We start from the raw sequence: 13,212 nt of genomic DNA on the forward strand, positions 1-13,212 counted from the left end.
ATCTATTTTAAGAAATCCTAGGAGTTCCCATGAGGCCCAACAGGTTTAAGTATCCAGTGTGGTCACTGCAGTGGTGGGTGGCTGCTGTGGCACAGGCTCAATTCCTGGCCTGGGAACTTCCACATGTGGCAGGCATGGCCCCAAAAAATGGAAGAAAGAAAATCTTCATTACTCTAAGATCATATATGTTCTATCAAGATGTAGGGTGACAGGCATGATGTCTGTAACTCACTTTCAAATGATTCAGCCAAAAAAAAATTTTTTTATGTTAAAGATAAAAATAAAAAAATACATAGGAGTTTCTGTTGTGGAGCAGCGGAAACAAATCCAACCAGTATCCATGAGGATGCAGGTTCGATCCCTGACCTTGCTCAGTGGGTTAAGGCTCTGGCGTTGCCGTGAGCTGTGGTGTACATCACAGACGTGGCTCAGATCCCGAGTTGCTATGGCTGTGGCATAGGCCAGCGACTACAGCTCCAATTCGATTCCTAGCCTGGGAACTTCCATATGCCACAAGTGCGGCCCTAAAAAGCTAAAAATAAAAATACACACAGCAAAATGTTAGTAATATTTTGATCTTGGTAGAGGTGGATGTATGGGTGAATTTCATTGTCCTTTAAATTTTTCTGAATGTTTGAAATTCATATTAAAAAGTTGGGGAGGAGGAGTTCCCGTCGTGGCGCAGTGGTTAACGAATCTGACTAGGAACCATGAGGTTGCGGGTTCAGTCCCTGTCCTTGCTCAGTGGGTTAACGATCCGGCGTTGCCGTGAGCTGTGGTGTAGGTTGCAGACGCGGCTCGGATCCCGCGTTGCTGTGGCTCTGGCGTAGGCCAGTGGCTACAGCTCCGATTAGACCCCTAGCCTGGGAACCTCCATATGCCTCGGGAGCGGCCCAAAGAAATAGCAAAAAGACAAAAAAAAAAAAAAAGTTGGGGAGGAAAACAGGATATTTACCTATTTTCTCTGTATATTCTAAAAGATTTTAGTTCCACTTTTAGAATTTTTTTCTTGAACTTATTTCCATATAGGCACAAAGAAGGGGAATTTAGTTATACTTTTCCCCATAGGATAACCAATTTTCCTAAGTACTGTTTTCCTAACAAAATGCAACAACACCTGCTATTCATCAAGGTCCCATACAGGCCTGAATCTCTTCCTACGCTCGGTTACATTCCAGTGGTTTATCTGCCTATCCCAGGGCAAACACTACACTAAACCAGATTCCGCTCCAGTGTTCCCTTTCTCGGAAAATAGCACCGTAATTCCTACTGCTCTGTTCATAAACCCAGGAACCACTCTTGACTCATAACCAAATCATCAAATTCTGTCAACTTTACCCCCCAAATCTCTTGAATCTATTTTCCCCAATCTTTACTTTCACCTCCCTAGGCTGAAATACCATAATCCCTTGTACAGACTACGATCAGAGTCCTGTTATCAGTACTTTTGAAAAAACTTTATAATTCACAAACCATACGATCCCCCATTTAAAGTGTACAATTAATGGCCTTCAGTAAAGTCAGAGTTGTACAACCATTACCGCAATCAAGGTTAAAATTTCTTCAGCAACATTTGCTTTTCTTCATTCACCACGTCGCAGTATGAGATCTTTTCAGAAGGTAAATCTCATTTAATCAGAGTGGGATTATAACGTAATTAAGTATTACATTTAATAGTCAAAGGTTTATTAAATTAACTTGAATGTGATGAACTGCCCAGCTTCTTCAGGTCAAGGTTTATTTCCCAGTCAAGACCCTTTCAGAACATTAAAAGCAATGATAGATGGCACATACCTAGAGAGCTGTGGGCGGTTGGTGCCAGCATTGAAGAGAGTGGGCGAGGCATGGGTAAACCACTTCTCAGAAAGAAGGTTGTATGTTTCAATAGCAGCATCAATATCTTCTTTGTGAATCCCCACAGATACCCTCATCAACATATGCTGTGGTCTTTCGGCCACTAAAAACAAAGGGAATTTTCACATGATGGGATATATCAGAACAACTAGGCTGAGACATGTACTTAGTCAAAAAAAGAAACACCAAAAGAAAATTTTAAAAATTTTACACTGGGGAGTCCCTGTCGTGGCGCAGCAGAAACAAAGCCGACTAGTAACCATGAAGATTCAGGTTCAATCCCTGGCCTTGCTCAGTGGGTTGAGGATCTGGCGTTGCCATGAGCTGTGGTGCAGATCACAGACATGGCTTGGATCCGGCATTGCTGTGGCTGTGGTGTAGGCCGGCAGCTGAAGCTCCAATTAGACCCCTAGCCTGGGAACTTCCATATGCCACGGGCACGGCCCTAAAAAGCAAAAAGCAAAAAAATTAAATTAAATTTAAAAAAAAATCTTACATTGGGAGTTCCCGTTGTGGCTATGGCATAGGCTGGTAGCTGCAGCTCTGAATCGACCCCTAGCTCAGGAACTTCCATATGCCGTGGGTGAGGACCTAAAAATACAAAAAAAAAAAAAAAAAAAAAATGTTATTTAGGAGTTCTCTTATAACGCAGAGGGTTAAGGATCTGACATTGTCACTGAAGCAGCTTGGGCGGCTGCTATGGCTCAAGTTCAATTCCTGGCCCAGGAACTTCCATAAGCCATGAGTGCAGCCAAAAAAAGAAGTCACTTAAGAGTTTAAAGACAAATGTTAGGGCTAATAGCTCAAAGTTCTATTTTCAACATAATGTACAGAAAACATAACACACGAACACATTCATGTCTCACCTTTTCCACTGATCTTCAACAAATAGGACCGCTCCAGCGTCTAGAAAAAGCAAAGCAACCAAAACACTTCCAGAGCATAGTTTTAAAGACACATTGGATTTATCATTCACAATAAGGCAATCTATTCAAATCTCACTTTTTAAAATGGACAAAAGACCTGAATAGACATTCCTCCAAAGAAGATATACAGATGGCCAATAGGCACATGAAAAAATGCTCAACATCACCGATTATTAGAGAAATGCAAATCAAAAGTACTATGAGGTGCCACCTCACACCGGTCAGAATGGCCATCATTAGTAAGTCCACAAATAACAAATGCTGGAGAGGGTGTGGAGAAAAGGGAACCTCCTACACTGCTGGTGGGAATGTAAACTGGTACAACCACTGTGGAAAACAGTATGGAGGAACCTTAGAAAACTATATATAGAACTACCACATGACCCAGCAATCCCACTCTTGGGCATATATCCAGACAAAGCTTTCCTTGAAAAAGATACATGCACCTGTATGTTCACTGCAGCACTATTCACAACAGACAAGACATGCAAACAACCTAAATGTCCATCAACAGATGACTGGATTAAGATGTGGTATATATACACACAATGGAATACCACTCAGCCATAAAAAAGAACAAAATAATGCCATTTGCAGCAACTTGGATGGAACTAGAGACTCTCATACCAGGTGAAGTACGTCAGAAAGAGAAAGACAAATACCATATGATATCACTTATATCTGGAATCTAATATAAGGTACAAAGGAACCTTTCCAGAGAAAAGAAACCCATGGACTTGGAGAACAGACTTGTGGTTGCCAAGGAGGAGGGGGAGGGGGTGGGATGGACTGGGAGTCTGGGGTTAATAGATGCAAATTATTGCCTTTAGAATGGATAAGCAATTAGATCCTACTGTACAGCACCAGGAACTGTATCTAGTCACTCGTGATGGAGTATGATGGAAGATAATGTGAGAAAAAGCATGTACATATGTATGTGTGACAGGGTCACTTTACAGTAGAAAATTGACAGAACACTGTAAACCAACTATAATAGAAAAAATAAAAATCATTATTAAAAAAATCTTCTGGAGTTCCCGTCGTGGCGCAGTGGTTAACGAATCCGACTAGGAACCATGAGGTTGTGGGTTCGGTCCCTGCCCTTGCTCAGTGGGTTAACGATCCGGCGTTACCGTGAGCTGTGGTGTAGGTTGCAGACGCGGCTCAGATCCCGCGTTGCTGTGGCTCTGGCGTAGGCCAGTGGCTACAGCTCCAGTTCGACCCCTAGCCTGGGAACATCCATATGCCGCTTGAGCGGCCCAAGAAATAGCAACAACAACAACAAAAAGACAAAAAAAAAATCTTCTCAGTCTTTAATATAATTTTTAATGAGAAGAAAAGCATATTTAGTTTTACTCGCTTCAGCTTGGAACATTATCAACTGGTTATTTGTTTTGAAAAAGACTGCCTGAAAACTTCTGGAAAAAGCTAGCTCTACATTAACATGTATGTTAATAGCAAAAATTGTGGTAGTCACCATTCTATCACAATGATTACCATCTATAAAGTGCTTATAATAGGCTAGACACTAATCTAAGCAGCAGACACACTCACTTAATCCTCAAGAGAATGTTACTGAAATTTTATTATTATCCCCATCCTAAAGATGAGAAAACTGAAGCACAATTAAGTAAGTTGCCAATAAGAAAGGGAGCAGAGATGTGAACCCAGCTGGTCTGACATCAACACTCATCTTCTCAATCGCTACACAATACTGTTTATCAACACCAAAGTACCTAGAAAAGCACACACATAGTAGGAATTCAATAAATAACTGCCGCATAAATACACAGTAGAATCATACGGGATCATTCTGGCAATTTACCTGCATCATTCCACAGACATCCAGAAGTAATATTTGGAAAATTTGAAAACTGCAAATGAATAAGCTATCCTTCCTTAATTCAAACAACTACCAACCCCACTAATCCCTCAGGTCCAACCCAACTCCCAACAAGTTACTACCTTTATAATGCTATCACTAAAACATAAACACAAATTTCTATTTCCTGATTGAAGAAGGAATTCCCACTTACTTGAAACCCATTACTTACCTTAAAGCCAAAGTAATTGTAAGAGAAATCTCGGTCATAGATAATGGCAGAATTCAGGCGCTGGTGAAGTGAAAAAAAAAAAAAAAACAAAAGACAACTTAAGATAATTAGACTCATTTTCACTAAATCTGGAATCTTTCAGCCTTGACTCCAGAACTAAAATGACATAGGATACAAAAGAGATAAAACAGTAAGTATGTAACTGGAATCTAACATCTAGCACAAATGAACATCTCCACAGAGAAGAAAATCATGGACTTGGAGAAGAGACTTGTGGCTGCCTGATGGGAGGGGGAGGGAGTGGGAGGGATCGGGAGCTTGGGCTTATCAGACACAACTTAGAATAGATTTACAAGGAGATCCTGCTGAGTAGCATTGAGAACTATGTCTAGATACTCATGTTGCAACAGAACAAAGAGTGGGGGAAAAATGTAATTGTAATGTATACATGTAAGGATAACTTGATCCCCTTGCTGCACAGTGGGAAAATAAAATTAAAAAAACAAAACAAAACAAAAAAACAAAACAAAACAGTAAGCATGACTGCTGTAGAATAGAAATCCATACCTAATGTTAAAAAAAATTCTATAAATTGAGTACCCCGATTAGGTTTAAAAACATGCATATTAAATAAAGACTAGAAGAAAACTCGTCAAGTTGTATAGAAGTGAAAATGTAAATGTGACTTTCCAAACTTGCTCCGTTACGTCTACAGTACATCTCTAAAGAACATGAAAGGGACTATACCATCATCCTGAAACATGTTTTTAGATTAGCTATTAACCCAAAAGTACTGGAACCACATACTTACTAATACATAGTTTTAACATTAGCCCATTTTAAACTGCACATAACAATATGTAACATTAAAAAAAAATGACAGATGGTAGGATTACGTTAATTCTAAGGCTCGTCAAGTTCATGGTCCTTTAACAGGTTTTAAACAAACTACTGCTGGGACAATAAGATTTTATAGCAGAATCAGCCACTGCTACAGAGAGAGCTCTTGCTACAGAGCCATTTAGAAGAAAACAAAAGCAATTAGGTACAAATAATCATTTTGGACGGAGAAAAACAGAGCCAGCCTTTCAAAGAATATCATCAGTGTTTCTGTATAATAATCCATGACCTAGGATGTGAAAAGTCTATATGAAATTCTTCCCTTTCTATTAAATTTTTAAGGGCATCTTTGTAGGCAAAGGCAGGTAGAGTCTTACATGAATAATGGGGAACTGAAATACCTGATTATCAATATTTACTTCTTTGCTGCCATTATTTTATTTTTGTTTTTCACTTGTCTTCAAGATTATACATATTGAACAACACAGTTTTCACTCAGTCTTTTAACATCAAATACATATTTAGAGAGACAGCCAACTAATCATTTTATTACCTACACTTAAAACTGGTTTCTAATCTGTGCAAATAGCCATGGTAAATAAACTTTGTGCACAAAAGGGCTGGCTGGATCTACCCATCTTTTCCCTTCTGTCCTCTGGGATGTAGTTAAGAAAGGGACTGAAACACAAGTGGATAATTTTTAAGTTGCTGAGCAAGAAGATCTTTCAAAATTTTATCTGAGCAACCTTTTTGGAAGTCAGTTTGGCAATGTCTACTAAAATTCTGAATGCACAGACTCTTTGGCTCAGCAATTCCACTTAATGTATTTATCTTACCGATATATACTCATCTACAAGCGAAACACCACCACATACAGATATTCACTACAGCAAAAAACGGAAAACAAATATTTATCGCTGGAGCAATTCTTATATATATGCACAATGACGATACAGCTACAGAATGGAATGCTATGCAGCTGTTAGAAAGGGCAGGGTAAGTTAGAAAATGCTAACACAGAAGTATCTCTAAGATACACTTGTAAGTGGAAAAAGCATCAGCAATAATAGTCCACATAGAACACAAACATTAAATGGAAAAATATATGTATGCACGCACACACACATGTGTATTACAGAACAGCTCTGGAAAAATACACTTTAAAATGATAAAACATTGTATCTAGAGAGGAAAACGAGGATTCAGAGGAGGGAGAATTATTTTTTACCTATATTTTTTGCAGTGTTCAAATTGTTTAAAATGTGCTTGTTGCTTTATAAAATACAATCTACAAAAAAAACTTCCACCAGAAAAGCATGATACATACATCTTTATTGGCCAAAACAATATCCAGCGTTGACTTGGCGACCATGGGAGAGTGTTTGCCGTTATGCGGATTTATGTAGTTGAAGAGGTCCTCCATCACATCTAAGAGCAGCACAGCAGAAACGCAAGGCATCAGAACGGCTCAATAGCTAATTCGACCTCAGGTAACAGTGCAAACGGGTTCTCAGTGCTTTTCTTCAAACCAATTCGCCTCAGTGCCTGGCACAGACAGTGCTTAACAAACATAGAAATGTTAAATACATACATACGGGGAACCTTCCACGAGGAAACCCTTATGGGGACAATCTCCCAGAGGTGGAGGGAGCACAGGCCCACTGCCAGTAAATCCACTGAGAATTACTGGTTGAAATTAATGGAAAATAGAAATTATAATCTCAAAGTTTTTCTTTAAATCCTAACACAACAGAAAGGCAACTGAAAATAAATTCACGCCGTTCTCCTTGCAGACACCATAGCAGCATCCGACCCTCTGCGTTTACGTGTGAGACTTACGCACACAAACTGCCATTCTGACTAAAACTGACTGGAGTCCACAGATCAGTGTGGGGAGAACTGACATCTTTACGATAAATCTACTCGAGAGGGAGATGTAATGTTTAAGGCCCCACAAAACAGAGCTGAAGTGAAAGTCAAAAGACGGCTCCTCTCGTCTACCGACTGACTTGTTAAACACCACTTCTTTATTCCTGACAAATTGCTTAGCCTTCCTTTGCCCACATTCCCAGAGCCCTAAAATGGGAGCGACGGAATGCAGGGTTTGCTACTGGTGACAAAGACTGCCCGTAACACTTTTTAGGCCCAGAAATTACCCATAAATATTAATTCTTTTTTCCAACCACATCAGCACTAAGAGCCTAAAGGTGGGACTTAACAAAGAGAGAGCGAGCCATCAGCAGCATGGAGAAAGAGGAATTTCTAGTCCCTTCTCTGCCGTTAACTTGGATACGTCGCTTTTTTAAACAAGCTGTAACTTTTCTTTTGACATTTAAGTTTCATTCTGGTACTCTTATAAATTTTCTGAGACTACTAATTCTAAATTTTCCCTCTAGACCCACCACTGAACACTTTCTTTGTCTCTTTGTGCAAGTTGGAGACAGCAATCCTCGCTGCCAGGATGGCATAGTCAGGGTGCTTAGTCGTCAGGGTGGCAGCCGTTTCAGCCGCCAAAGTGTCCAGTTCCACCGTCGTGACCCCGCTGTATAAGCCTTGGATTACTTTCATGGTGATCTGAGCCTATAAGAGCAAAACCAAGAATTACTTGTGCTTTCCCGAGAACCAGCAGCTTCCTCAAGAGAGTAGTGAAGAAAATGAAATTTATATCAAGATAAAACAGTTAACTTCCTTTATGAAAAATTACCTTTCAGAATGGTAAGCTGTGCAAAATTTAGAAATGCGCATTACTAAGCTAATAGAGCTGCTAGAAAATGCATACTATGTATACAATGAAGCAGCATCCACAATAAATAAAGTTTTAAAGTCTAACTTTTACAAAGATTAACAGTCATACAAGGAAAGAGCTGAAAAGAGACCAATGATACCATAAGCATTTCCCCATCTTTCTTTAAAATTCTCCCCATTTAAATCAGGGTTTGAAGTATGTACTCACCCATTTTCCTCTAATTCTACTTCAGCATAAGTAAAGGAGTGCAAGTGAATCAAATTCATTTAATTATTCCAATGAAAGGAGAAAATGGTACAAGTTAGAGTTGGGGCTGAGTCATCAAATAATTTAGTGACTGCTCTTTAACACTTTACGAAATACTCCAACTTTGATAACCTTCTGACATTTCCCTATGACCTGTGAGATGGGTATCACTGCTACTGTCACTTCACATGAGGAACCGAGGCTCAGGTTATTGGGACCTGCCCAAGGTTAATGTTTAAGTCCTCAGCACCACAGCCCATTCAATCTTATTTCACTGTCTACAAGACCATACTGTAACAGGTACCCCCTCACATTTTTTTCTTTTTCAGCCACACCTGCTGCATATGGAAGTTCCCAGGCCAGGGATCAAATCCAAGCCACAGCTGCAACTGACATCACAGCTGCAGCAATGCCAGATCCTTAACCCACTGCACCACAGCAGGAACTCTGAGGTACCCCTTTCTAAAACATACAATGTACAAATCATCACCACACATTTTTAAGAAAGACAAATTCTAGGGAGTTCCCTTGTGGCTCAGCAGGTTAAGGATCTGGTGTTGTTACCTGCAGCAGCAGGGGTCACTGCTGTGGCACAGGTTCAATCCCTGGCCCAGAAGCTCCAGATTTTGTGGGCGTGGCCAAAAAAGACTATTCCTAAATTGCTTACGTATATATATGTGTGTGTGTTCACTGAATTATTAAAAAAAAAAAAAGTATCCAATAGAAAATGAGTGCCTTCCCAGTTGACCAAAGCATGGCCCCCTCAAAAAAGAAACTGTCTATATAATTATTAATATAAAACCTGTTCCAATTACAGTCAAGACCTAAGCTCAAAGTGCTCCTGATCAGCTTCTTCTCAGATCCAGTAGATAAGTTAGAGTCAGTAGAGTAGTGAAGTCTTCGAAACAACGTCTCGTGCTACATGGAAAGCAATCAAACTCAGAATAAAAGAACATCTATGTGCTAACTGTGCCAGATCTAAACGCATACAGACTCTTTCAACTCAGTCTCCCTGGAAAGCTCAAGTCAGCTCCAGCACCCGTGCACACTGAAATTCAGTACTGCACGAGGCCACGGAACACGAGGCGTCGGGATACCGAGGTTCCCCGACACTCCCACTCACGTGTACAAGTCACACCCCTTCTCTCTGGACCTTTCCTATCTATAAAACAAGAAAGATGAAAGGGGATGGTCCCCCAGGTTCGCCCACCTCTAATATTCTACTCTTCTAATTACCTAGATTTCTACATGTAAAAGGAAATTGATAAGCATCTTTTAAAGCTGTATAAAATTATATTCTTGTGACCATTTTGGTCAATTCGGTATTTATTGAGTATCTAATTATATATGCACCAAACACTGCAGATGTTACAAGAAAAAGACACAGGCCTCCAAGCAGTTCTAGGGGAGGACAGAGACATATAATTACTTTCTACGTTAATGCTATGAGACCAGCACAAGTGCTACAGTAGTACAAGTGAAATACCTAAATGAGGATGGGGCAACACGGGTGGGTTTTTTAAAAAAAGGTTCTGGGAGTTCCCGAGTGGCTCAGCAGGTTAAGTACTCGGCATTTTCACGGCAGCATGCTATGGTGTGGGTTTGATACCTGGCCCAGGAACTTCCACGTGCCGTGGGTGTGGCCAAAAATAAAAACAAACACAATTTTAAAAAAGGTTCTTAGAAACTCCATGTTAATAAATCACCCTGAAAGGCACATGGAAGATGTATTTGAAGACGACAAGATGAGAGAAGACCAGAGGACACTTCAGAGCCGGCTCTAGACAGCAGTCTGGACAAGGGAGGCCGTGTCTAGAGTCGAGGAGTTACAGAAGATAAGGAGAAGAGCAGGGCAGCGTGCTTGTGAGTAGCTGGCTCTCAGCGACTTAACTGTTGACCATGAAATCCATTTTACACTACTTTAATATATTCTTTCTACACAGTAACAAGAAAGTAAATTTCAAACCAGCACCTACTCAAACGACCACAGTTCCAAAACACGCTTTACTGAAAGCTTTTCAACTTTTGTGAATAAAATAATTTACTCAACGTCTCTAATGTGAAGTGTTAACGTCAAGTTTTGTTCTTTGCTCACTTTGACACTTCTCTGAAAAGTCAGAACTCACAGCACAGAACCAAAATTTAGGGGAAAAAAGTTTCAAGCAATGAATTCACATTTTATATCCAAGGTCATAAGCAGAACATCAAACCAAAACATGTCTCAAGTGAGTGAAGGGGGAGTTTGCGGTGTGGCTCAGTGGTTATCAAATCTGACTAGCATCCAGGAGGACACAGGTTCGATTCCTGGTCTTGCTCAGTGGGTTAAGGATTGGGTGTTGCCGTGAGCTGTGGTGTAAGGTCGCAGATGCAGCTTGGATCCTGCACTGCTGTGCCTATGGCCAGCAGCTGTAGCTCCAATTTGACTCCTAGCCTGGGAACCTCCATGTACTGCAAGTGCGGCCCTAAAAAGCAAAAAAAAAAAAAAAAAAAAAAAGTGAGTGAAGGGCCAGAGGTAAGAGACAAGTAAAAAGAATTACATGAAGCAAAGAATCCAAGCTATAAACCCCACTTACTTACAGGATCAACAAAGTCCATATTCAGCCCATAACAAAGCTTCTGGATTCGAGATGTGATTTTGTCGAACATAACTCGCTCTTGGCGGCCATCTGAAGATCCAAACCATACAACTCACGTCAGTACTTACGAAGACAGCGATGTCAAAGAATCTAATGTAATCAGCACACAAACTTTTTATTTTTTGCTTCTTAGGGCTGCACTCGCAGCACACGGAGGTTCCCAGGTAGGGGTCAAATTGGAGCTGTAGCCTCCGGCCTACGCCAGAACCACAGCAACGCGGGATCCGAGCCGCATCTGCGACCTACACCACAGCTCACGGCAAGGCTGGATCCGTAACCCACCGAGCAAGGCCAGGGATGGAACCTGCGTCCTCATGAATGCTAGTCGGGTTCGTTAACCACTGTGCCACCCTGGGAACTCCTCACCCTATTTTATTTATTTTCTTAATAATTATTTCCCCAATATATTTTTTCCCTACTGTACAGCATGGTGACCCAGTTACAAATGCATGTACACATTCTATTTTCGCACATGATCATGCTCCATCGTAAGTGACTAGACAGAGTTCCCAGTGCTACACAGCAGGATCTCATTGCTAATCCATTCCAAAGGCAATAGTTTACATGTATTAACCCCAAGCTCCCCGTCCATCCCACCCACCTCCCTCCCTCTTAGCAACCACAAATCTATTCTCCAAGTCCATGATTTTCTTTTCTGTGGAAAGGTTCATTTGTGCCGTACGTTAGATTCCAGATATAAGTGATATCATATGGTATTTGTCTTTCTCTTTCTGACGTACTTCACCTGGCATGAGAGTCTCTAGTTCCATCCATGTTGCTGCAAATGGCATTATTTTGTTCTTTTTTATGGCTGAGTAGTATTCCATTGTCCTCACCCTATTTTAAATTGCAATGCCCCAAACACAGCCTTGCTCCTTTTATCCTCCTCCTCCTTCTATGCTTTATTTTTCTCCATAGCACTACGATCATCTGACGTACTCTGTATCTTATGTATGTATTTGTTTATTGTGACTCTCCCCACCCATCCACTAGAATGTAACTTCCAAAAGGAAACCAATTTTGCCATGGTTTATTTATTTACCAATGTACTCCCCAGTGCCCATACCAAGGACCAAGGCCCAGCACGTAGTACAAACCGTAGTGAATGCTAAATTACTTAGAAACCTATCTCCACTCTAACACCTTCATCAAAAACTTGGCTTCCGGAGTTCCCGTCGTGGCGCAGTGGTTAACGAATCCGACTAGGAACCATGAGGTTGCGGGTTCGGTCCCTGCCCTTGCTCAATGGGTTAACGATCCGGCGTTGCCGTGAGCTGTGGTGTAGGTTGCAGACGCGGCTCGGATCCCGCGTTGCTACACAGGAGCCACGACAGGAACTCCTAGAAGGCAGGTCTTATTTTGTGTCTCATTCCGCCAGAGAACATTATTTAATCCAGATGGTTTGCTCCTAGATTCCGCCAGTGAGCATTTAGCAAGGCTTAATATACAAAATTGTACTTAGATTTGTTTATTTTATTTTTGATTTGTGATGTGCTTAGGGTATTCCCCCCAACCCCCTTGTCTTTGACATGACAGTGTAGTAGCAGACTAACTCCTGTAGTTCTTGTTGACTTTAATGTAATATTCAGGACAACTAGCAGTCAACCTAAAGCACTTAGTGAGCTAAGCACTATGGAGAAAACTTTAGGGGGAGAAGGCATCTCCACATTCTAGGACCCTAGGGCTGCCAGGGACGTGGAATAGTTCAAATTGTTAGATGCTAGAGTAGTAGATGAGTTTTTCTCATCTGCTGTCTTGGGCTATTTTTTCTTTTATTTTTTTTTGTCTTTTTGCTATTTCTTTGGGCCGCTCCTGCGGCATATGGAGGTTCCCAGGCTAGGGGTCGAATTGGTGCTGTAGCCCCCAGCCTACGCCAGAGCCACAGCAACGCGGGATCCGAGCCGCGTCTG

At 41.1% G+C, this 13,212-nt stretch overlaps 1 protein-coding gene across 2 annotated transcripts in view; it reads right to left on the reverse strand.

Annotated features, from left to right (window-relative positions):
• RRM1 (ribonucleotide reductase catalytic subunit M1) overlaps window positions 1-13,212 on the reverse strand; it is a 38,948-nt gene that overhangs the window by 20,557 nt on the left and 5,179 nt on the right. For both annotated transcript variants that reach the window (XR_014814532.1, XM_021062424.2), the window contains exons 2-7: window positions 11,244-11,332; window positions 8,077-8,254; window positions 7,002-7,102; window positions 4,835-4,894; window positions 2,721-2,760; window positions 1,795-1,957 (exon numbers count right to left, since the gene is read on the reverse strand). Coding sequence is in view for 1 of the 2 variants with exons in the window: in XM_021062424.2 (XP_020918083.2) it covers window positions 1,795-1,957; window positions 2,721-2,760; window positions 4,835-4,894; window positions 7,002-7,102; window positions 8,077-8,254; window positions 11,244-11,332 (631 nt within the window). In the remaining variant the exon portion in view is untranslated. The remainder of the gene's footprint in view (window positions 1-1,794; window positions 1,958-2,720; window positions 2,761-4,834; window positions 4,895-7,001; window positions 7,103-8,076; window positions 8,255-11,243; window positions 11,333-13,212) is intronic.

Source organism: Sus scrofa, chromosome 9, assembly GCF_054392235.1.
Source record: "Sus scrofa isolate SSC_HxYL_T2T_F1_AM1 chromosome 9, Sscrofa_HxYL_maternal_Yorkshire_Landrace_v2.0, whole genome shotgun sequence".
In the NCBI taxonomy this organism is placed as follows: domain Eukaryota; kingdom Metazoa; phylum Chordata; class Mammalia; order Artiodactyla; family Suidae; genus Sus; species Sus scrofa.